At 45.6% G+C, this 23,113-nt stretch overlaps 1 protein-coding gene across 2 annotated transcripts in view; it reads left to right on the forward strand.

The window, feature by feature from the left end:
• Positions 1-23,113, forward strand: part of LOC118394008 (pikachurin) — a 56,977-nt gene that overhangs the window by 26,064 nt on the left and 7,800 nt on the right. The window contains exons 7-20 of one of the 2 annotated variants that reach the window (XM_052461081.1): positions 663-829; positions 4,043-4,158; positions 5,879-6,299; positions 8,861-8,961; positions 9,059-9,159; positions 9,410-9,554; positions 9,911-10,100; positions 11,383-11,508; positions 12,694-12,937; positions 13,181-13,292; positions 19,130-19,246; positions 20,862-21,042; positions 21,254-21,277; positions 21,642-21,720. In XM_052461081.1, the coding sequence (XP_052317041.1) occupies positions 663-829; positions 4,043-4,158; positions 5,879-6,299; positions 8,861-8,961; positions 9,059-9,159; positions 9,410-9,554; positions 9,911-10,100; positions 11,383-11,508; positions 12,694-12,937; positions 13,181-13,292; positions 19,130-19,246; positions 20,862-21,042; positions 21,254-21,277; positions 21,642-21,720 (2,124 nt within the window). The remainder of the gene's footprint in view (positions 1-662; positions 830-4,042; positions 4,159-5,878; positions 6,300-8,860; positions 8,962-9,058; positions 9,160-9,409; positions 9,555-9,910; positions 10,101-11,382; positions 11,509-12,693; positions 12,938-13,180; positions 13,293-19,129; positions 19,247-20,861; positions 21,043-21,253; positions 21,278-21,641; positions 21,721-23,113) is intronic. The other variant, XM_052461082.1, reaches the window with a different exon arrangement.

Below are 23,113 nucleotides of genomic sequence, written 5' to 3' on the forward strand. Positions count from 1 at the left end.
TCCTCACCCTGCCAAGCTTCTGACAAGACAATTGTCTGATTTGTAATATCCTCATGTTCCCAGCCAATAGAGTAAGATACTGTTTCACGCCTGCTAGAAAAAGCAAGTACTTGGAATTGGGTTGATCCGTTGCCCGATTCTAATATCAAATGGCAACTTTGAAAAAAAGTAGAAATGGTTGTTTAAATGGAGCTACATCAATATATCTTATATTTCTAGACCACAGCATATGTTCAATTTCACATGAACAATTGCTGAAAACACTATCAACGGTGTTGCCTGCCAGTCAGTTGAGAATGAGTTGTGTTTCTGTGTTAAGACGAGTGTGTTTAGACTCAACTTTGGCCTGTGAACCATGTTGGGACTGGAAGTGTGCAGGACAGGTGTGCAGTGTGTGGTGAGAACCCTGTAAGCTAACCTGTAAGTTATGCAGTCAGTGGCCCTCTAGTTAAGTAGAGCACGAGGCTGGAGAAACACACCCGTTTACAAGGTGCAGACTAACGCAGACCATGAAGGAAGTTGCACACTCCATATTCCTCCCAGTTAAAAGAAAAAATGCATTATTTCATGAGATATTATTTTTTTCTCTCAATGCATGACCTCAATAGTGTTTTAGTCAGTGCACCAGTGTAATTCCTATATGAATGGTCTCCTCTATACAGGCCTGAGATGGACACAGAGTGGACCTACATCAGGGAGCCCATTGAAGCCAACTCCATGGTACTGAAAGGGTTAAGTCCCGACACGGAGTACCAGTTTGTGGTCCGAGCCGCCAACGTCCATGGAGTGAGCCCTCCCAGTGCCATCAACAACCCCATCCGCACCCCTGGTAACTGCCCCGCCACTGTGTGTGTGCGAGCGTGTGTGTGTGTGTGTGTGCGAGCTTCTGTGTGTGCGTTTGTGTGCGTGCGTGCGCGCGAGCGTGTGTGCGAGCGTGTGTGTGTGTTTGCGTGTGTGTGTGTGCGTGCGTGTGTGTGTGTGTGTGTGTGTGAGCGTGTGTGTGCGAGTGTGCGTGAGAGAGAGAGAGTGTGTGTGTGTGTGTGTGTGTGTGTGTGTGTGTGTGTGCGTGCGTGCGTGCGTGCTTGCGTGCGCGTGTGTGTGTGTGCGTGCGTGTGTGTGTGCGTGCGTGCGTGTGTGTGTGCATGTGCGTGTGTGTTTTCTGTCCAGTTCTTTAAGTCCATGGAGATAAAGAGATAGACTTAGACTGGGTCCAGAGATTTGTATTTTCCTATTGTAATAATGTAAATTACAATTGGTGTGGGTGGAGGTTTATGGGCTGATTGCTATTGATATGAGAGAGTCACAAATGGCACACTATTCCCTACATAGTGCACTACTTTTGACAGATCTCTATGGGCTCTGGTCAAATGTAGTGCTCTATATAGAGAATAGGATGCCATTTAGGAGGCTGCCAGAGATAACCCTGAGGCTCCGGATCAGTACTGTCTTTATAGGGGAGAAAGGGACCATGGTAGACTGGCAGGCTATGGACAAACATTAGCAAGTGAGCTTTACTCTGGTGTGTGTATGGGTGTACGTGTGCAAGTATGGATGTGTACACACACTGTATTAGGTAAACATGCGGTTATAAATACAGGTTGGAGGTAAGACTCCCAATCGGTACTGGAGACAAGTTTAACCGTTTATAGAACAGAGAGAGGTTCCTGATGCCATGTTGTGAGGAGGACTGTGGGTGTTGTCCTGTCAATCCAACTCCTAGAGCCATGTGGGTGGGCGGATGGCACGCCGACACATGGTGGCAATCACAGGGTTAAACTGGACTGAATGAAGCATCTTAAGTCCTGTTGGTTCGGATAGAGAGGCTGTCCCAACACACTGCGTCACAAGCCTGCCCCCCCTCACAGGGCGAAAATCGGGTTACGCCCTGGCCTCATCAGACAGGATTAAGAGCGGGGGGATGGGGGAGATCTGACCCCCCGCGGGGAAGGGCGGGTTTGTACAGGACTTGACTAGCACCCATATCTCCAAATGACCTCCCTGCATGACCAAAAACATGGGGCACGTGAGGGGAGGGAAGCATGGAGGGGAGCGTTACACATCCTCATTTGTAGTTCCCAGAATAAAGAGGACAGGATCATTTTAATGCCAATCATCGTTACCATAACACATCGAGGACTCATTCTGTTTTCACTCTGATTGAAAAAGTTTTCTTCTTACTAAACACAACCCATTTTATTTCCACTCCTACATTATGGTCAGTAGTAACCTTATCTCACTCCTACATTATGGTCAGCAGTAACCTTATCTCACTCCTACATTATGGTCAGTAGTAACCTTACCCCACTCCTACATTGTGGTCAGTAGTAACCTTATCCCACTCCTACATTGTGATCAGCAGTAACCTTACCCCACTCCTACATTGTGGTCAGTAGTAACCTTACCCCACTCCTACATTGTGGTCAGTAGTAACCTTACCCCACTCCTACATTATGGTCAGCAGTAACCTTACCCCACTCCTACATTATGGTCAGCAGTAACCTTACCCCATTCCTACATTATGGTCAGTAGTAACCTTATCTCACTCCTACATTATGGTCAGTAGTAACCTTACCCCACTCCTACATTGTGGTCAGTAGTAACCTTATCCCACTCCTACATTGTGATCAGCAGTAACCTTACCCCACTCCTACATTGTGGTCAGTAGTAACCTTACCCCACTCCTACATTGTGGTCAGTAGTAACCTTACCCCACTCCTACATTATGGTCAGCAGTAACCTTACCCCATTCCTACATTATGGTCAGTAGTAACCTTACCCCACTCCTACATTATGGTCAGCAGTAACCTTACCCCACTCCTACATTATGGTCAGCAGTAACCTTACCTCACTCCTACATTATGGTCAGCAGTAACCTTACATTCCCATTCAAGTCGCTTTGGATAAGCGTCTGCTAAATGGCATATATTATTATTATTATTATATTATTCCTACATTATGGTCAGTAGTAACCTTACCCCACTCCTACATTATGTAACCTTACCCCACTCCTACATTATGGTCAGCAGTAACCTTACCCCATTCCTACATTATCGTCAGCAGTAACCTTACCTCACTCCTACATTATCGTCAGCAGTAACCTTACCTGACTCCTACATTATGGTCAGCAGTAACCTTACCCCACTCCTACATTATGGTCAGCAGTAACCTTACCTCACTCCTACATTATGGTCAGCAGTAACCTTACCCCATTCCTACATTATGGTCAGTAGTAACCTTACCCCACTCCTACATTATGGTCAGCAGTAACCTTACCTGACTCCTACATTATCGTCAGAAGTAACCTTACCTGACTCCTATGTTATGGTCAGCAGTAACCTTACCCCACTCCTACATTATGGTCAGCAGTAACCTTACCTCACTCCTACATTATGATCAGCAGTAACCTTACCTGACTCCTACGTTATGGTTAGGAGTAATTATTTTGAGGTTGTTCTGCACACACAGACACACAGCATTATATGTGAAATAAATAATTTAGGTTGGGGATTCTAAACATCATGGCGTTTTTGTTTCCTACTGTTTCCTACAGAGACTCAGCCTGGTCTCTGTCTGCATGGTCAGTCGTACACTGTGACAGGTAGACCTGGGACAACTACTCTATTAGCCTGGTCCCAGATCTGTTTGTGCTATTATGTAAACTCCTTGTTATAACTTTGACACGACAGCACAAGCTGATCTAGGACCAGGCTACTACTGTATATCATCCATCCCTATAAAGGGGATCATCCACCAACATTTATTAGCTAATCATCATCATCCTCAGCACCATGGGCTCCCTGTGTGTTTGCTGCCCACTTGACCAAGTCCCGACCATAGAGTTGGATAGAATTACTCGCCACAGGGCCCGTGTTAGCATGGGTAGCTATTTCGAACTCTATGTTCCCCGCCTGTCAATCTGTCTGGAGAGTCAGACTAACTGTGACATTGTGACTCACTGTGCTCTTGTCATGATGCTGATACTGTACTTGTACTGTACACTGTGTCGATTTAATTCTATACATAATAGTGTCCATATCCATAGGCACAGCAGAGGTTGGCAGCAGCGGCTATGGCCAGCGCTACATCACAGACGGCAAGATCAAAGATGAAGACGGATTTGACATAGACGACTCTGACTACGATGTGTTCATTGAGGAGGTGGGTCATCATGTACATCAGTGCTCTGGGGTTATGTTTTCCTTAGGTACAGATCTCGGATCCTCTTACCCTCTCTCAATCGTAACCTTAACCATTAGTGGGGGAAAGGAAAAACTGTCCCAAGATCAGTGGGAGCAAATTCACCCTAGACCGGTCACAGGGGCCCTAGAAACCAGGGGCCCTAGGAAAGCCATCCTACCAATCTTATCCTTATCTCAGTCATATCCCAATCCGGCTATTCTCAGGGCAAATATTTAACAACCGTATGTTCCCAGTTTCCTTGTTAAAAAAGCACTTTTAATGCAGATTATCCATTGAGATTGTTTTTTGGTCCAGGGATAAGGTTCATTTGGGTCCAGGAATGGGGTTCATCTGGGTCCAGGAATAGGGTTAATTTGGGTACTGGAATAGGGTTCATTTGGGTCCAGGAATAGGGTTCATTTGGGTCCAGGAATATGGTTCATTTGGGTCCAGGAATAGGGTTCATTTGGGTCCAGGAATAGGGTTCATTTGGGTCCAGGAATAGGGTTCATTTGGGTACAGGAATAGGGTTCATTTGGGTCCAGGAATAGGGTTCATTTGGGTACAGGAATAGGGTTCATTTGGGTCCAGGAATAGGGTTAATTTGGGTCCAGGAATAGGGTTCATTTGGGTCCAGGAATAGGGTTCATTTGGGTCCAGGAATAGGGTTCATTTGGGTCCAGGAATAGGGTTCATTTGGGTCCAGGAATAGGGTTCATTTGGGTCCAGGAATAGGGTTCATTTGGGTACAGGAATAGGGTTAATTTGGGTCCAGGAATAGGGTTCATTTGGGTCCAGGAATAGGGTTCATTTGGGTCCAGGAATAGGGTTCATTTGGGTCCAGGAATAGGGTTCATTTGGGTCCAGGAATAGGGTTCATTTGGGTCCAGGAATAGGGTTAATTTGGGTCCAGGAATAGGGTTCATTTGGGTCCAGGAATAGGGTTCATTTGGGTCCAGGAATAGGATTCATTTGGGTCCAGGAATAGGGTTCATTTGGGTCCAGGAATAGGGTTCATTTGGGTCCAGGAATAGGGTTCATTTGGGTCCAGGAATAGGGTTCATTTGGGTACAGGAATAGGGTTCATTTGGGTCCAGGAATAGGCTTCATTTGGGTCCAGGAATAGGATTCATTTGGGTCCAGGAATAGGGTTCATTTGGGTCCAGGAATAGGGTTCATTTGGGTACAGGAATAGGGTTCATTTGGGTACAGGAATAGGGTTCATTTGGGTACAGGAATAGGCTTCATTTGGGTCCAGGAATAGGCTTCATTTGGGTCCAGGAATAGGGTTAATTTGGGTCCAGGAATAGGGTTCATTTGGGTCCAGGAATAGGGTTCATTTGGGTCCAGGAATAGGATTCATTTGGGTCCAGGAATAGGGTTCATTTGGGTCCAGGAATAGGGTTCATTTGGGTCCAGGAATAGGCTTAATTTGGGTCCAGGAATAGGGTTAATTTGGGTCCAGGAATAGGGTTCATTTGGGTCCAGGAATAGGAATCATTTGGGTCCAGGAATAGGGTTCATTTGGGTCCAGGAATAGGGTTCATTTGGGTCCAGGAAAGCAGCTCTATAAGTATAACTATACATTTGGCAACACTGTTTGTTTTAGGCATGCACCCAGTCTGTCCAATAACTAATCCAGCAAACTAAACTAACAATGGCAGTGGCATCCTTCTTACTCCATCTTGCCGTTTCAAAGCTGAAGCCGTTCCCTGCCATTCCCAACGGTGACAACCAGAGATCCCAGCTCCGTTCCCGGTCTGGAACGCCGTCCTCTCAGCCAGGCGGGAACGTCATCTACAGGATGGGCACTGCCGCACCCAACACCATCCTCCTCCCCTCAACCCCATCTGACCCAGAGCTGGGCTCCCCACTTACCCCCGTCACCCCTGAGCTGATCACCATGAGCCCCACCACCGACAGCACTTCCTCCACCACCCTGCCTCCCACCACCCCCACGCCCCCCATGACCCAGTGGATGGGCCCTGTGCCCAGGCTCTACGATCTAGCCTGTGAGGACACGGTGTGCCCCCCCGACAGCTTCTGCCTCAGTGACTACGACAGCGGAGGTTCCCGTTGCCATTGCAACCTGGGCCGCAGTGGTGACATCTGCTCCTACGGTGAGTCAGTCCAGGTCAGGACAGGGGGAGTTAACCCTGTGATGACAGGACTTGGACCTTGGATTAGGACAGGGTCTTGCCAGCTTTCTTCTCCCCCTGCTCCCCTTCCTCCTGCTCTTCATGCCTCTCCCCCTGCTCTTCATGCTTCTCCTTTTGCTCCTCCTCCTCCTCCTGCTCTTCATGCTTCTCCTCTTGCTCCTCCTCCTCCTCCTGCTCTTCATGCTTCTCCTCTTGCTCCTCCTCCTCCTGCTCTTCATGCTTCTCCTCTTGCTCCTCTTCCTCCTGCTCTTCATGCTTCTCCTCCCCTGCTCTTCATGCCTCTCTTCATGCTCCTCCTCCTCCTGCTCTTCATGCTTCTCCTCCCCTGCTCTTCATGCCTCTCTTCATGCTCCTCCTCTTCCTCCTGCTCTTTATGCTTCTCCTCTTGCTCCTCCTCCTCCTGCTCTTCATGCCTCTCCTCTTGCTCCTCCTCCTCCTGCTCTTCATGCTTCTCCTCCCCCTGCTCCTCTTCCTCCTGCTCTTCATGCTTCTCCTCCTCTTGCTCCTCCTCTTCCTCCTGCTCTTCATGCTTCTCCTCCCCCTGCTCCTCTTCCTCCTGCTCTTCATGCTTCTCCTCTTGCTCCTCCTCCTCCTGCTCTTCATGCCTCTCCTCTTGCTCCTCCTCTTCCTCCTGCTCTTCATGCCTCTCCTCTTGCTCCTCCTCCTCCTCCTGCTCTTCATGCTTCTCCTCCCCCTGCTCCTCTTCCTCCTGCTCTTCATGCTTCTCCTCCTCTTGCTCCTCCTCCTCCTCCTGCTCTTCATGCTTCTCCTCCCCCTGCTCCTCTTCCTCCTGCTCTTCATGCTTCTCCTCCCCCTGCTCCTCTTCCTCCTGCTCTTCATGCTTCTCCTCCTCTTGCTCCTCCTCCTCCTCCTGCTCTTCATGCTTCTCCTCCCCCTGCTCCTCTTCCTTCTGCGCTTCATGCTTCTCCTCCCCTGCTCCTCTTCCTTCTGCTCTTCATGCTTCTCCTCCCCCTGCTCCTCTTCCTTCTGCTCTTCATGCTTCTCCTCCCCCTGCTCCTCTTCCTCCTGCTCTTCATGCTTCTCCTCCCCCTGCTCCTCTTCCTTCTGCTCTTCATGCTTCTCCTCCCCCTCCTCCTCTTCCTTCTGCTCTTCATGCTTCTCCTCCCCCTGCTCCTCTTCCTTCTGCTCTTCATGCTTCTCCTCCCCCTGCTCCTCTTCCTTCTGCTCTTCATGCTTCTCCTCCCCCTGCTCCTCTTCCTCCTGCTCTTCATGCTTCTCCTCCCCCTGCTCCTCTTCCTTCTGCTCTTCATGCTTCTCCTCCCCCTGCTCCTCTTCCTCCTGCTCTTCATGCTTCTCCTCCCCTGCTCCTCTTCCTTCTGCTCTTCATGCTTCTCCTCCCCCTGCTCCTCTTCCTCCTGCTCTTCATGCTTCTCCTCCCCCTCCTCCTCCTCCTGCTCTTCATGCTTCTCCTCCCCCTGCGCTTCCTTCTGCTCTTCATGCTTCTTCTCCCCCTGCTCCTCTTCCTTCTGCTCTTCATGCTTCTCCTCCTCTTGCTCCTCCTCCTCCTGCTCTTCATGCTTCTCCTCCCCCTGCTCCTCTTCCTTCTGCTCTTCATGCTTCTCCTCCTCTTGCTCCTCCTCCTCCTCCTGCTCTTCATGCTTCTCCTATTGCTCCTCTTCCTCCTGCTCTTTATGTTTCCTCCTCTTGCTCCTCTTCCTCCTGCTCTTCATGCTTCTCCTCTTCCTCCTGCTCTTCATGCTTCTTCTCCTCTTGCTCCTACTCCTCTTCCTGCCCTTCCTCTTCTTCTGCTCCTCCTCCTCTTCCTGCTCTTCCTCTTCTTCTGCTCCTCCTGCTCCTGCTCCTCCTCCTCCTTCTGCTTTTCTTACTCCTCCTGCTCCTCCTTCTGCTCTTCCTCTACTTCTGCTCTTCCTCTTCCTGCTCCTCCTCCTTCTGCTCTTCTTACTCCTCCTCCTGCTCCTCCTTCTGCTCTTCCTCTACCTCTGCTCTTCCTCATTCTGCTCCTCTACCTGCTCCTCCCCCTCGGGGGGGGGTACCCCAGTGACAGTGGCTGAGTTTGGGCCTATAGACATCGTTCTGGAAATGATCTGTGTCCTCTCTTTCTCTGAAAACGTCTCTCTAGTGGAGATAGGGTCTGTGGATAGGGTGTCTCTGGTGTGTCATGAACATAAATTGAACATGTAGAGCACAGGGAGAAGGGGAGAAGGGGGGTCAGAGTTTCAAAAATGTTTGTGTTTCACCTAAATTCAACTGGGTCGTATTCATTATTCACCAAACAGAAGAAACAAACTAAAACAAGGATGGACTATACCTGGGCTTGTCCAATAACCAACGCTCTTTTTGCTTTCCGTTGTACAGCCTTTTGCCACGGTGTGCCCTAATGAATACCATCATGATCTTCCACCTGGTTCTGCCTTGCACTCCTATGTTTTTGAGCCCCAGTATTTGAATTCAGTTGAGTGTGTTGCATGTTCACACTGACTTGATCGATGCCATTGTAAAACACAGTGATGAGCTGGTGTTTCCTGCTCTGTGTTTGCCAGGAGTGACGGTGCAGTTCCCAAGGTTCTATGGCCACTCCCACATGACCTTTGAACCTCTGAAGAACTCTTACCAGACCTTTCAGATGACCCTTGAATTCAAGGTACAGTACTATACCACTGGTTGCGTGTCTGTGTGTGTGGTCTGTGCATGTCTATGTATATTTCCGTCTGTATCTGTGTGTGTGTGTTGTGTGTTAGGCAGACTCGGAGGATGGCTTGTTGCTGTACTGTGGGGAGAATGAGCATGGCCGTGGAGACTTCACCTCTCTGGCTCTTGTACGAGGCAAGCTGCATTACAGGTGTGTGACCAGTGTGGTTGCGACGGGTTTGTCAGGGTGTAGGGTGAATTTGCCCCTTGATGCTGATCTTGTGTCAGTCTTGCATTTTCCCCACTAATAATTAAGGTTATTATTGGGGGAGGAGAAGCTGATCCTAGATCTGTACTTAGGGGGAAATTCATCCCAGACTGTGTGACAGTGATTAGGCATGCTGTGATAGGGTCAGTGTGGTTGTGGCGGGGGAGACAGACAACGTGTTGTGGTTTTGCAGGTTTAACTGTGGCACTGGGGCAGCACAGATAGTCAGCGAGACTCGCATGGTGCCCGGACAGTGGCACACTGTGACCGTATTCAGGGACGGCATGAGTGGCTGGCTGAGAATGGACAACGATACGCCCATTTCAGGACGCTCACAGGTGAGGGCAGAACACACCAGTGGAGCCAGCAAGATTTTAGATTGGGTCGATATTTCACTGAGATAGAAGTATGATCTATAATGGTCTGTGTATCAAATGGCACCCGATTCCCTACATAGTGGACCACTTTTGACCAGAGCCCGATGGGCTTCCTTATGGACTCTGGTCAAAAGTAGTGCACACGATAGAGAATAGGGTGTCATTTGGGATGCATACCTCCATGATTGACAGGTGATAATCCCTCTCATTAGAGAGCTTTAGTGCATCGCTTTTTCTATTTCTCTTTTTATGTTTTGTCAGGATTAGCTATAGATTTGCTTGACTGTAATGGTTGACCCTCTCTTTGTCCCCCACAGGGACAGTACACCAAGATCACATTCCGAAGCCCGTTGTACTTGGGAGGGGCTCCCAGTGCCTATTGGTTGGTCAGGGCCACAGGGAGCAACCGGGGCTTTCAGGGCTGCATGCAGAGTCTGACCATCAACAACAAGGCCACGGATCTCAGACCCTGGCCCCTAGGCAGCGCTCTGAGTGGGGCAGACATCGGTAAGGGAGGGGGGTCCGATCCATACACGTCTGGATGTCCTTCTGGCTTATATCCTCTTCATTCCCAATGGTTTCTGATGTTTCTTTGTTTTTCATTCAAGTCTTATAATCGTAGTCTTCTACCTCTAGTTTTAGTTCTAGCACTTCTAACAGAATTTGTCACTTTGTCCAAAATCCCATGAATATTCGGATGTACTGTAGTCCATCATCCCATGTCTTTGGCCATGTCTGTGGAATGAATCTGTCCCCAGGTCAGATTTGAGCTGGAGAGTTGTCTGGCTTTCTGTAGGTCAACAGTCAGACACCATATTGATTAGTGCATTTATACCGGGTGTGGAGTTGAATGGACAGTCAATGTTGATGAGAGTGGACAGAACGAGGGAGATGCACCGCTGGTTCTCACTCTGTGTCAAAGTGGTAATTCACACTGTAGCGCCACATAGGTGAAATCAATGAGGCGATTCGTCAAAAGAAATATGATATGAAATACACATCCCATCCCATAATGATGATATGTAGAATAGGGATAGACAGCAGTGAAAAAATAGACTTCACTTACACTTGGCTCTTCGTCTGTGGTAATGTCATCCACATTCCATCTATTGGTCAAGTCTGGCTGTACAAGTAAATTCATTTAGAGTTAGAGGGCAGTTAAAGGGATAGTTCATTTAGAGTTAGACGGCAGTTAAAGGGATAGTTCATTTAGAGTTAGAGGGCAGTTAAAGGGATATTTCATTTAGAATTAGAGGGCAGTTAAAGGGATAGTTCATTTAGAGTTAGACGGCAGTTAAAGGGATAGTTAATTTAGAATTAGAGGGCAGTTAAAGTGATAGTTCATTTAGAGATAGGGGGCAGTTAAAGGGATAGTTCATTTAGAATTAGAGGCCAGTTAAAGTGATAGTTCATTTAGAGATAGGGGTCAGTTAAAGGGATAGTTCATTTAGACTTAGAGGGCAGTTAAATGCATAGTTAATTTAGAGATGTGGGCAATTCAAGGGATAATTCATTTAGAGTTAGGGGGCAGTTCAAGGGAGAGTTAATTTAGTTAAGGGTCAGTTAAAGGGATAGTTAATTTAGAGTTGGGGGCAGTTAAAGAGAGAGTTCATCATCATCATAAAACACAAAACACATCATCAGAAATGTAGCTTTGTTCTGAAAGTGAAAAGTTGACTGCACAATTTCTTGGGATTGTATTAACAGTGGACACCTTTTTTGTTGTTGTTGTGAACTGTTTCTTTAAACCCTGCAGCGCCTCTGTGCATCCTCTCCGTTTGTTCCCCAGGTGAGTGCAGTGACAGCGTGTGTGAGATGATCACCTGCGACAACAGAGGAATCTGCTTTGCCAACCGAGCGGACGGGTACATCTGTCTGTGCCCTCTGGGCTTCAGAGGCATGCTCTGTGAAGAGAGTGAGTCATCTTTCTGTCCTCTCGTCTGCGTCACACATGGCCCATAGGGCTCTGGTCAGAAGTAGTGCACCATATAGGGAACAGGGTGCTATTTGGAATGCATCATACGGTACTTCTCTACAACACAAACTGTATAATGCCAATTGTGAATACGTTTAGATATTAAATACTGACTTCTGCCCATTCAATTATACATGACATCAGACATAGACATGTTTCTTTCTTGTGCTACACACCCTGTATGCTACTTATATAGATCAGCCACACCCTGTATGCTACTTAGATAGATCAGTCACACCCTGTATGCTACTTAGATAGATCAGTCACACCCTGTATGCTACTTAGATAGATCAGTCACACCCTGTATTCTACTTAGATAGATCAGTCACACCCTGTATGCTACTTAGATAGATCAGTCACACCCTGTATTCTACTTAGATAGATCAGCCACACCCTGTGTGCTACTTAGATAGATCAGCCACACCCTGTGTGCTACTTATATAGATGTGCCACACCCTGTATTCTACTTAGATAGATCAGCCACACCCTGTATTCTACTTAGATAGATCAGCCACACCCTGTGTGCTACTTATATAGATGTGCCACACCCTGTATGCTACTTAGATAGATCAGCCACACCCTGTATGCTACTTATATAGATCAGCCACACTCTGTATACTACTTAGATAGATCAGCCACACCCTGTATTCTACTTAGATAGATCAGCCACACCCTGTATTCTACTTAGATAGATCAGCCACACCCTGTGTGCTACTTATATAGATGTGCCACACCCTGTATTCTACTTAGAAAGATCAGCGTTTCGATTTTGAAACATTTTCCAACTCCTCTCCCCTAACCCTATCCCAAACCTGTCACCCTATCCCAAACCTGTCACCCTATCACAAACCTGTCATTCTATCCCAAACCTGTCACCTTATCCCAAACCTGTCACCCTATCCCAAACCTGTCACCCTATCCCAAACCTGTCACCTTATCCCAAATCTGTCACTCTATCCCAAACCTGTCACCCTATCCCAAACCTGTCACCCTATCCCAAACCTGTCACCCTATCCCAAACCTGTCATTCTATCCCAAACCTGTCACCCTATCCCAAACCTGTCACTCTATCCCAAACCTGTCATTCTATCCCAAACCTGTCACTTTATCCCAAACCACTGCCAGGTTTCCTGCTGTCTCTGCCGCTCTTCAACGAGACCATGTTTTCGTACGCCAGCGCCCCTTGGCCCCAGTCCCTCCTCAGTTACCTGTCCTTCATGGAGTTTGAGATCACCTTTCAGCCGGCCAGGCCTGACGGCACGCTGCTCTACAGCGACGACGCCAGCAGCCGGGACTTCTTGGCCATCAACCTGGTGGAAGGATACGTGGAGTTCCGCTTTGACTGTGGCTCTGGAGGGTCTGTCATTAGGTACAGGCTTCATTGAAAGATCTATGTTTACAGGATATGACTCTGTCACGACTGTTTTATAATGTTTGTAGACTTGTGTTGGCAACTCTTTGTTCATATGTATAGGAAATGATGACTGTTTGACCAATGCTTTTCCTGTCTGTGTGTGTCTGTGTGTGTCTGTGTCTGTATGCGTATGTGTGTCTATGTCTGTTTATGTGTGTCTCTGTGTGTGTGCGTGCGTGTGTGTGCATGTGTGTGTAGGAGTGAGGAGCAGGTCAGTATAGGCACATGGCATGAGCTGCGGGTCTCTCGTACAGCCAAGAGTGGCATCCTGCAGGTGGACAACCAGAAGCCCATGGAGGGCATAGCTGAGGTACAGGACTGGACTAGGATTTGACATTTCCAATAACTTTCCCAAAAATTCCCAGGTTTTCCAGAAATCCTGGTTGGAGAATTACAGATGTCCTTTTCTATCCTGATTCTGGGAATTGTTCGATTGGGATTTCCAGAAAACATTTTGTCAGCCGTGTTAACATAAACACGTTTAGCATCTCCTGGCTTCCACACATACAAGCCACTGATGCCAGACCTTTGGAACATCTACATTTAAAAAAGTCAAACAAATTAATTGAATAAAATACACCGTCACAATAAATACATGATTTATTTTAGGCAGGTCTAAAGAAACGTTATGATATGAAGAAAATGTATTTCAGAAAACCAGAATATGAGTTGGCCCATTGTATTTTATCTGGCTATGTACCATGCCAAGGCTGTAGGCTTATTAATATAATAATAATAATAATAATAATAATATATGCCATTTAGCTGACGCTTTTATCCAAAGCGACTTACAGTCATGTGTGCATACATTCTACGTATGGGTGGTCCCGGGAATCGAACCCACTACCCTGGCGTTACAAGCGCCATGCTCTACCAACTGAGCCACAGTTGACCACAGCAGACAAGATAGGCTTAAGTCCTGTGCCATTATTTTATATTATATGATTTCATAGTTATAAGAATATAATTCAATATTTTTCCCAGTCCGGAACAAGTGTACACATGAAGTGTCCTATGTTGAGCATTAAAGTGATCATTTGAAACAGGTCCTATACACTGGTCCTATACACTGGTGCTATACACTGGTGCTATACACTGGTCCTATACACTGGTGCTATACACTGGTCCTATACACTGGTCCTATACACTGGTGCTATACACTGGTGCTATACACTGGTGCTATACACTGGTGCTATACACTGGTGCTATACACTGGTCCTATACACTGGTCCTATACACTGGTCCTATACACTGGTCCTATACACTGGTGCTATACACTGGTGATATACACTGGTCCTATACACTGGTCCTATACACTGGTCCTATACACTGGTGCTATACACTGGTCCTATACACTGGTGATATACACTGGTGCTATACACTGGTGCTATACACTGGTGATATACACTGGTGCTATACACTGGTGATATACACTGGTCCTATACACTGGTCCTATACACTGGTCCTATACACTGGTCCTATACACTGGTCCTATACACTGGTCCTATACACTGGTCCTATACACTGGTGCTATACACTGGTGCTATACACTGGTCCTATACACTGGTCCTATACACTGGTCCTATACACTGGTGCTATACACTGGTGCTATACACTGGTGCTATACACTGGTGCTATACACTGGTGCTATACACTGGTGCTATACACTGGTGATATACACTGGTGCTATACACTGGTGCTATACACTGGTGCTATACACTGGTGATATACACTGGTGCTATACACTGGTGATATACACTGGTGCTATACACTGGTGCTATACACTGGTGATATACACTGGTGCTATACACTGGTGCTATACACTGGTGCTATACACTGGTGATATACACTGGTGCTATACACTGGTCCTATACACTGGTGCTATACACTGGTGATATACACTGGTGCTATACACTGGTGATATACACTGGTGCTATACACTGGTGCTATACACTGGTGATATACACTGGTGCTATACACTGGTGCTATACACTGGTGCTATACACTGGTGCTATACACTGGTGCTATACACTGGTGCTATACACTGGTGCTATACACTGGTGATATACACTGGTGCTATACACTGGTGATATACACTGGTGCTATACACTGGTGCTATACACTGGTGATATACACTGGTGCTATACACTGGTGCTATACACTGGTGCTATACACTGGTGATATACACTGGTGCTATACACTGGTGATATACACTGGTGCTATACACTGGTGCTATACACTGGTGCTATACACTGGTGCTATACACTGGTGATATACACTGGTGCTATACACTGGTGATATACACTGGTGCTATACACTGGTGCTATACACTGGTGATATACACTGGTGCTATACACTGGTGCTATACACTGGTGCTATACACTGGTGATATACACTGGTGCTATACACTGGTCCTATACACTGGTGATATACACTGGTGCTATACACTGGTGCTATACACTGGTGCTATACACTGGTGATATACACTGGTGCTATACACTGGTCCTATACACTGGTGCTATACACTGGTGATATACACTGGTGATATACACTGGTCCTATACACTGGTCCTATACACTGGTGATATACACTGGTCCTATACACTGGTGCTATACACTGGTCCTATACACTGGTCCTATACACTGGTGCTATACACTGGTCCTATACACTGGTGATATACACTGGTGCTATACACTGGTGCTATACACTGGTGATATACACTGGTGCTATACACTGGTGATATACACTGGTCCTATACACTGGTGCTATACACTGGTCCTGTACACTGGTCCTATACACTGGTGATATACACTGGTGCTATACACTGGTGCTATACACTGGTGATATACACTGGTGCTATACACTGGTCCTATACACTGGTGCTATACACTGGTCCTATACACTGGTGCTATACACTGGTCCTATACACTGGTGCTATACACTGGTCCTATACACTGGTGCTATACACTGGTCCTATACACTGGTCCTATACACTGGTCCTATACACTGGTCCTATACACTGGTCCTATACACTGGTCCTATACACTGGTCCTATACACTGGTCCTATACACTGGTGATATACACTGGTGCTATACACTGGTCCTATACACTGGTCCTATACACTGGTCCTATACACTGGTGCTATACACTGGTCCTATACACTGGTCCTATACACTGGTCCTATACACTGGTCCTATACACTGGTGCTATACACTGGTCCTATACACTGGTGCTATACACTGGTCCTATACACTGGTGCTATACACTGGTGCTATACACTGGTGCTATACACTGGTCCTATACACTGGTCCTATACACTGGTCCTATACACTGGATTTAGAGTTCTTTGGCAACATTAGTTGTGAATGATACAAACCTTATAATGTCTTAGAAATCAAACATATTTGGGCTGCATGATGAGACTATAGGCTACTGATGATTTGAGAAAGTCGCAAAAACATTGTTTGCCGCCCATAGCATTGAATGGAAGGAAAGCCAGCGAGCATTTGGCCTCCCTTGATAAAGAAATATATCAAATAATAGCCAATCAGCATTGAGCTAAACAGAGTGAGCTCAGCTGTGATTGGTCCTGGTGCACACAAAAAAAGTGTCAAGGGAAGCCAGTTTGGTTTTGTCTTCAGACCAATCACATCACGAGCCAAACGTCATTATTGACAGAAAAAAAACATGAATTGTTGCATCTCATTGTGTTGTTGTCCTCCGGTGGCTAGCTGGCTAAAATCAACCCTTTCCTAAAGTAGCCATGGATGATGATGGACTTGTGGTTGTATTTAATTCTCCGTACTGGCCAATGATTATAGCGGTGGTTCTGATCTAACCATTAATTCATACGTTGTTGTGCCCCTGGCCTGAGAGGATGGAAGTTCAATATGTAGCTAGATGTAAAAGGCTAATGTTAACTAGCTGGCCTGAGAGGATGGAAGTTCAATATGTAGCTAGATGTAGAAGGCTAATGTTAACTAGCTGGCCTGAGAGGATGGAAGTTCAATATGTAGCTAGATGTAGAAGGCTAATGTTAACTAGCTGGCCTGAGAGGATGGAAGTTCAATATGTAGCTAGATGTAGAAGGCTAATGTTAACTAGCTGGCCTGAGAGGATGGAAGTTCAAGATGTAGCTAGATGTAGAAGGCTAATGTTAACTAGCTGGCCTGAGAGGATGGAAGTTCAATATGTAGCTAGATGTAAAAGGCTAATGTTAACTAGCTGGCCTGAGAGGATGGAAGTTCAATATGTAGCTAGATGTAGAAGGCTAATGTTAACTAGCTGGCCTGAGAGGATGGAAGTTCAATATGTAGCTAGATGTAGAAGGCTAATGTTAACTAGCTGGCCTGGCATGCCGTTGCCCATGAAGTTAAGCTAGCGAGCAAGTATTTTAGCCAAGTAACCTAGGACAACAAAACATAATAGCGTGTACTGTATGAAAGAGTCATATACTGTTTAGGCAACATGAAAGAGGAGGATGCCATTGGCATTTTCCTACAAGTACGAGTAAATCCACGTTTTCACACACACATGCACACACAAACACACACAGAAATCAATACCATGGACAGCCATGTCATATTTAGCTTACTTTGATTGGACTAAATGTTTTTTTTTTGTATATTTTAGTTGTCACTGTATTAGAGTAAGCATAGGTGATTAGATGATGTTGAAATAGTGCTGGAATAGGGGAGGCAGCTCCTGTTTTCTTTTCGACTTGCGGTAACTCCCTGTGGTCCTCAATCAATAGTTGTTTTTAATAGTCCGAAAATGTAGGGAAACATTACCTTGCTATAAGTAATGTAACTGTTTGTTACATGCAATATGTTTTGTTGACTTCGCCGGACAGATGTGGCTCTCCAGTTTTGTCATGAAACAAATGTGTGGTTGAATTTATTCTGCCACTGTGTCCAGAGTGCATAAAAGGAGATTACCATGACTCAATACTCACGTGGAATTTTAACTGAATTTGAAATTTATCATATCTGCCTGTAATATGGTCACCACAGCATCCCTACACTTGACCATGTAGCCTGACCAGGTAAAAACTCAAGGGCACAGTGTTTTCCTAGGTCAGGAGGCATGGTAAGGAACAATTATACTGTGACTTCACTCTACTGTGACTCTACTCTACTGTGAATACGGTGACTACTGTGACTCTACTGTGAATACTATGACTCTTCTGTTACTCTACTGTTACTCTACTGTGACTCTACTCTACTGTGAATACGGTGACTACTGTGACTCTACTGTGAATACTATGACTCTTCTGTTACTCTACTGTTACTCTACGGTGACTCTACTCTACTGTGACTACTGTGAATACTATGACTCTACTGTGACTCTACTGTAACTCTACTCTACTGTGACTCCACTCTACTGTGACTCTACTGTGACTCTACTGTAACTCTACTCTACTGTGAATACTCTGACTCTACTGTGACTCTACTGTGACTCTACTGTAACTCTACTCTACTGTGACTCCACTCTACTGTGACTCTACTGTGACTCTACTGTAACTCTACTGTAACTCTACTCTGCTGTGACTCTACTGTGACTCTACTGTAACTCTACTCTACTGTGAATACTATGACTCTACTGTGACTCTACTGTTACTCTACTGTGACTCTACTCTACTGTGACTCTACTGTGAATACTATGACTCTACTGTGACTCTACTGTTACTCTACTGTGACTCTACTCTAATGTGACTCTACTGTGACTCTACTCTACTGTGACTACTATGACTCTACTGTGACTCTACTGTAACTCTACTCTACTGTGACTCCACTCTACTGTGACTCTACTCTACTGTGACTACTGTGACTCTACTGTAACTCTACTGTGAATACGGTGACTCTACTGTGACTCTACTGTGACTCTACTGTGAATACTATGACTCTTCTGTGACTCTACTGTGACTCCACTGTGACTCTACTCTACTGTGAATACTATGACTCTAATGTGACTCTACTGTAACTCTACACTACTGTGAATCTACTCTACTGTGAATACTATGACTCTACTGTAACTCTACTCTACTGTGACTCTACTCTACTGTGACTCTACTGTAACTCTACTGTGACTCTACTCTACTGTAACTCTACTGTGTCTCTACTCTACTGTGACTCCTCCTCCTCCAGGGAGCCTTCACTCAGATCAAGTGCAGCTCTCCTCTGTACATCGGCGGAGTACCACAATATGACAAAACCAAGAGCGCCGCGGCCGTGCTCCGCCCCTTCAGCGGCACCATCCAGAAGGTACTGTTACTGTATAGATGACTCAGGTTGAGGGGCTGAAACAGCCGTACCTCCTGCCCTGTTACACCGGCTGCGTCCCAAATGGCCCATAGGGCTCTGGTCAAAGATAGTGCGCTATGTAGGAGAATTGGGTGCCACAGTCTCTCCGGGGGTCCGTTCAGTTCGAGTACATGTTTGCTAAATTGTGTAACTTGACTTTGAGGTACGTTTGCTTCGTTTGGTGGGTGAGGCGAGGTGTGGCTTGAAGCAGTGAGTGAACGTATTTAAAGGGCAGGGGCTATGCCGACGGCGTTCCCCAAGCCACAACCCAACCCCTCCCCGTTTTTTTCCCAACTGGTCGTTCAGAACATCACCTGTTTCTGTTTTTAATTGAACGCAGCCCAGTTGTTAGGTTCTTACTGCATGTGTCCCAGAGTTCTGAGTAAATAATGAGTTAGATAAAGTCAGATAAAGAGTCAGATAAAGAGACAGATTATGAGTCAGATAAAGAGTCAGATTATGAGTCAGATAAAGAGTCAGATAAAGAGACAGATTATGAGTCAGATAAAGAGTCAGATTATGAGTCAGATAAAGATTCAGATTATGAGTCAGATAAAGAGTCAGATAAAGATTCAGATAAAGCATCAGATAAAGAGCCAGATAAAGAGACAGATTATGAGTCAGATTATGAGTCAGATAAAGAGTCAGAGTCAGATAAAGAGTCGGATAAAGAGCCAGATTATGAGTCAGATTATGAGTCAGATAAAGAGTCAGATAAAGAGTCAGATTATGCATCAGATAAAGAGCCAGATAAAGTGCCAGATTATGAGTCAGATTATGAGTCAGATAAAGAGTCAGATAAAGAGCCAGATTATGAGTCAGATTACGAGTCAGATAAAGAGTCAGATAAAGAGCCAGATTATGAGTCAGATAAAGATTCAGATTATGAGTCAGATAAAGATTCAGATAAAGCATCAGATAAAGAGCCAGATAAAGAGCCAGATTATGAGTCAGATAAAGAGTCAGAGTCAGATAAAGAGTCAGATAAAGAGTCAGATTATGAGTCAGATAAAGAGTCAGATAAAGAGCCAGATAAAGAGCCAGATAAAGAGCCAGATTATGAGTCAGATTATGAGTCAGATAAAGAGTCAGATAAAGAGTCAGATTATGAGCCAGATTACGAGTCAGATTACGAGTCAGATTACGAGTCAGATTACGAGTCAGATTACGAGTCAGATTACGAGTCAGATAAAGAGTCAGATAAAGATTCAGATAAAGAGTCAGATTATGAGTCAGATTATGAGTCAGATTACGAGTCAGATAAAGAGTCAGATAAAGAGTCAGATATCCCACAAACACAACAGATTTGGCTTTTCAAATACATATTAAAGTGTTGGGATGGCCCATCTGACCACAGTATTTGGACTTTTGTGTATATTTCTCCTCGATTCTTGTTAATGTGTGTACTGTGGCAAATTGACATATATTTAACAATGGTCAACTCAATTCATTAATGTTTGTTAATTCATTCAGTACTTCATTCATTCATTTGTTTGTGTAGGAGAAGGAAACAACACAATGATTGTTCATTTAATGTTTCCCTCTTCTACCTGCCCCCCTCTACTTGTTGTGCCAGCTGGTTCTGAATGACCGCAGCATCCCACTGACCAAGGACTTTGCTCTGGGGGTGAATGTGGAGAACGCAGCCCACCCATGTGTGCAGAGTCCCTGTGCCAACGGCGGCACCTGCAGGCCCAAATGGGATGGCTACGAGTGTGACTGCTCTCTCGGCTACGATGGCCGGCACTGCCAGAAGGGTGAGAGACGGAAAAGAAATTGTTCCCACGTCCACAACATTTTCCACAAGTTATACTCCGTAGGCTACATTCCGTAGGACAAGGTAGATTTTCAACATGTTGGTGTAAAATATTCTGCATTTAAATGGACATTTTAATGTATGTAATATAATTGAACAACATAATCTCTCCTAAAACGTCTTCTTATCTGTTTTATGCTTTCGCTGTGCAGAATGTGGGAATTACTGTTTAAACAGTAAGTTTTCTATCACCATTATGTTTGTAAATACTCGGCTACCTCTGTTCATCTACCATTTCAGACTTTAATAACGCTGTTTGTACACTTTGTTTGTTTACCTCGGGTGTATTTACTAGGAACCACACAGAACAAGCAGACAAAAACCAGGAAGGAACTCTCATGAATTTGTAAATCAGAAACTCTCAAATTCGTTGCAAAATGTGTTCAGTTGCAAAATATTTTTGCTACAGTGTGCACTAATGAATACACCCCTGTTCATTATCCTGTGCAGCGTTGTCTGTGTCCTGGTTCCCCCTCAGTTAGTACCATGCTTAGGAGGACATCTAGTGGCCACATTGTGTACATTTTCTTTTCTTTTCAGCTGTCACAGAGGCCATTGAGATCCCACAATTCATTGGCCGCAGCTACCTCACATACGACAATCGTGAAATCCTGAAAAGGTTTGTCTACGTGTGTGTGCGTGTGTGTGTGTGTGTGTGTGTGTGTGTGTGTGTGTGTGTGTGTGTGTGTGTGTGTGTGTGTGTGTGTGTGTGTGTGTGTGTGTGTGTGTGTGTGTGTGTGTGTGTGTGTGTGTGTGTGTATGCATGTACGTGTGCTTTAGAGTGAAAACACTACCACTAAAATAGTACTTTCTGAAGCATTAGGTTCAGACAGAAATACTATGACTTCAGCAGTAGTTGAGTTATACTGCATGACATAGTTTATGTATATTAGCTTTAGTCAGATGATGTACACTACACAGTCAGCCAATGTGAGTATAACACAGTCAACTAGAAAGCCCTCTGGGTTTGTGGGATTCTAAGGAAAGTCCTGAGTCACTCTGTTCCCTGCCACTCTGTTCTGACATATCCTGTGTGCCACTCTGTTCTGACATATCCTGTGTGCCACTCTGTTCTGACATATCCTGTGTGCCACTCTGTTCTGACATATCCTGTGTGCCACTCTGTTCTGACATATCCTGTGTGCCACTCTGTTCTGACATATCCTGTGTGCCACTCTGTTCTGATATATCCTGTGTGCCACTCTGTTCTGACATATCCTGTGTGCCACTCTGTGCTGACATATCCTGTGTGCCACTCTGTTCTGACATATCCTGTGTGTCACTCTGTTCTGACATATCCTGTGTGTCACTCTGTTCTGACATATCCTGTGTGTCACTCTGTTCTGACATATCCTGTGTGTCACTCTGTGCTGACATATCCTGTGTGTCACTCTGTGCTGACATATCCTGTGTGCCACTCTGTTCTGATATATCCTGTGTGCCACTCTGTTCTGATATATCCTGTGTGCCACTCTGTTCTGACATATCCTGTGTGCCACTCTGTGCTGACATATCCTGTGTGTCACTCTGTTCTGACATATCCTGTGTGTCACTCTGTTCTGATATATCCTGTGTGCCACTCTGTGCTGACATATCCTGTGTGCCACTCTGTTCTGATATATCCTGTGTGTCACTCTGTGCTGATATATCCTGTGTGCCACTCTGTTCTGACATATCCTGTGTGTCACTCTGTTCTGACATATCCTGTGTGCCACTCTGTTCTGACATATCCTGTGTGTCACTCTGTGCTGATATATCCTGTGTGCCACTCTGTTCTGACATATCCTGTGTGCCACTCTGTTCTGATATATCCTGTGTGCCACTCTGTTCTGATATATCCTGTGTGCCACTCTGTTCTGATATATCCTGTGTGCCACTCTGTTCTGATATATCCTGTGTGCCACTCTGTTCTGATATATCCTGTGTGCCACTCTGTTCTGACATATCCTGTGTGCCACTCTGTGCTGACATATCCTGTGTGCCACTCTGTTCTGATATATCCTGTGTGTCAC

Source organism: Oncorhynchus keta, chromosome 14 (assembly GCF_023373465.1).
Source record: "Oncorhynchus keta strain PuntledgeMale-10-30-2019 chromosome 14, Oket_V2, whole genome shotgun sequence".
NCBI lineage: Eukaryota > Metazoa > Chordata > Actinopteri > Salmoniformes > Salmonidae > Oncorhynchus > Oncorhynchus keta.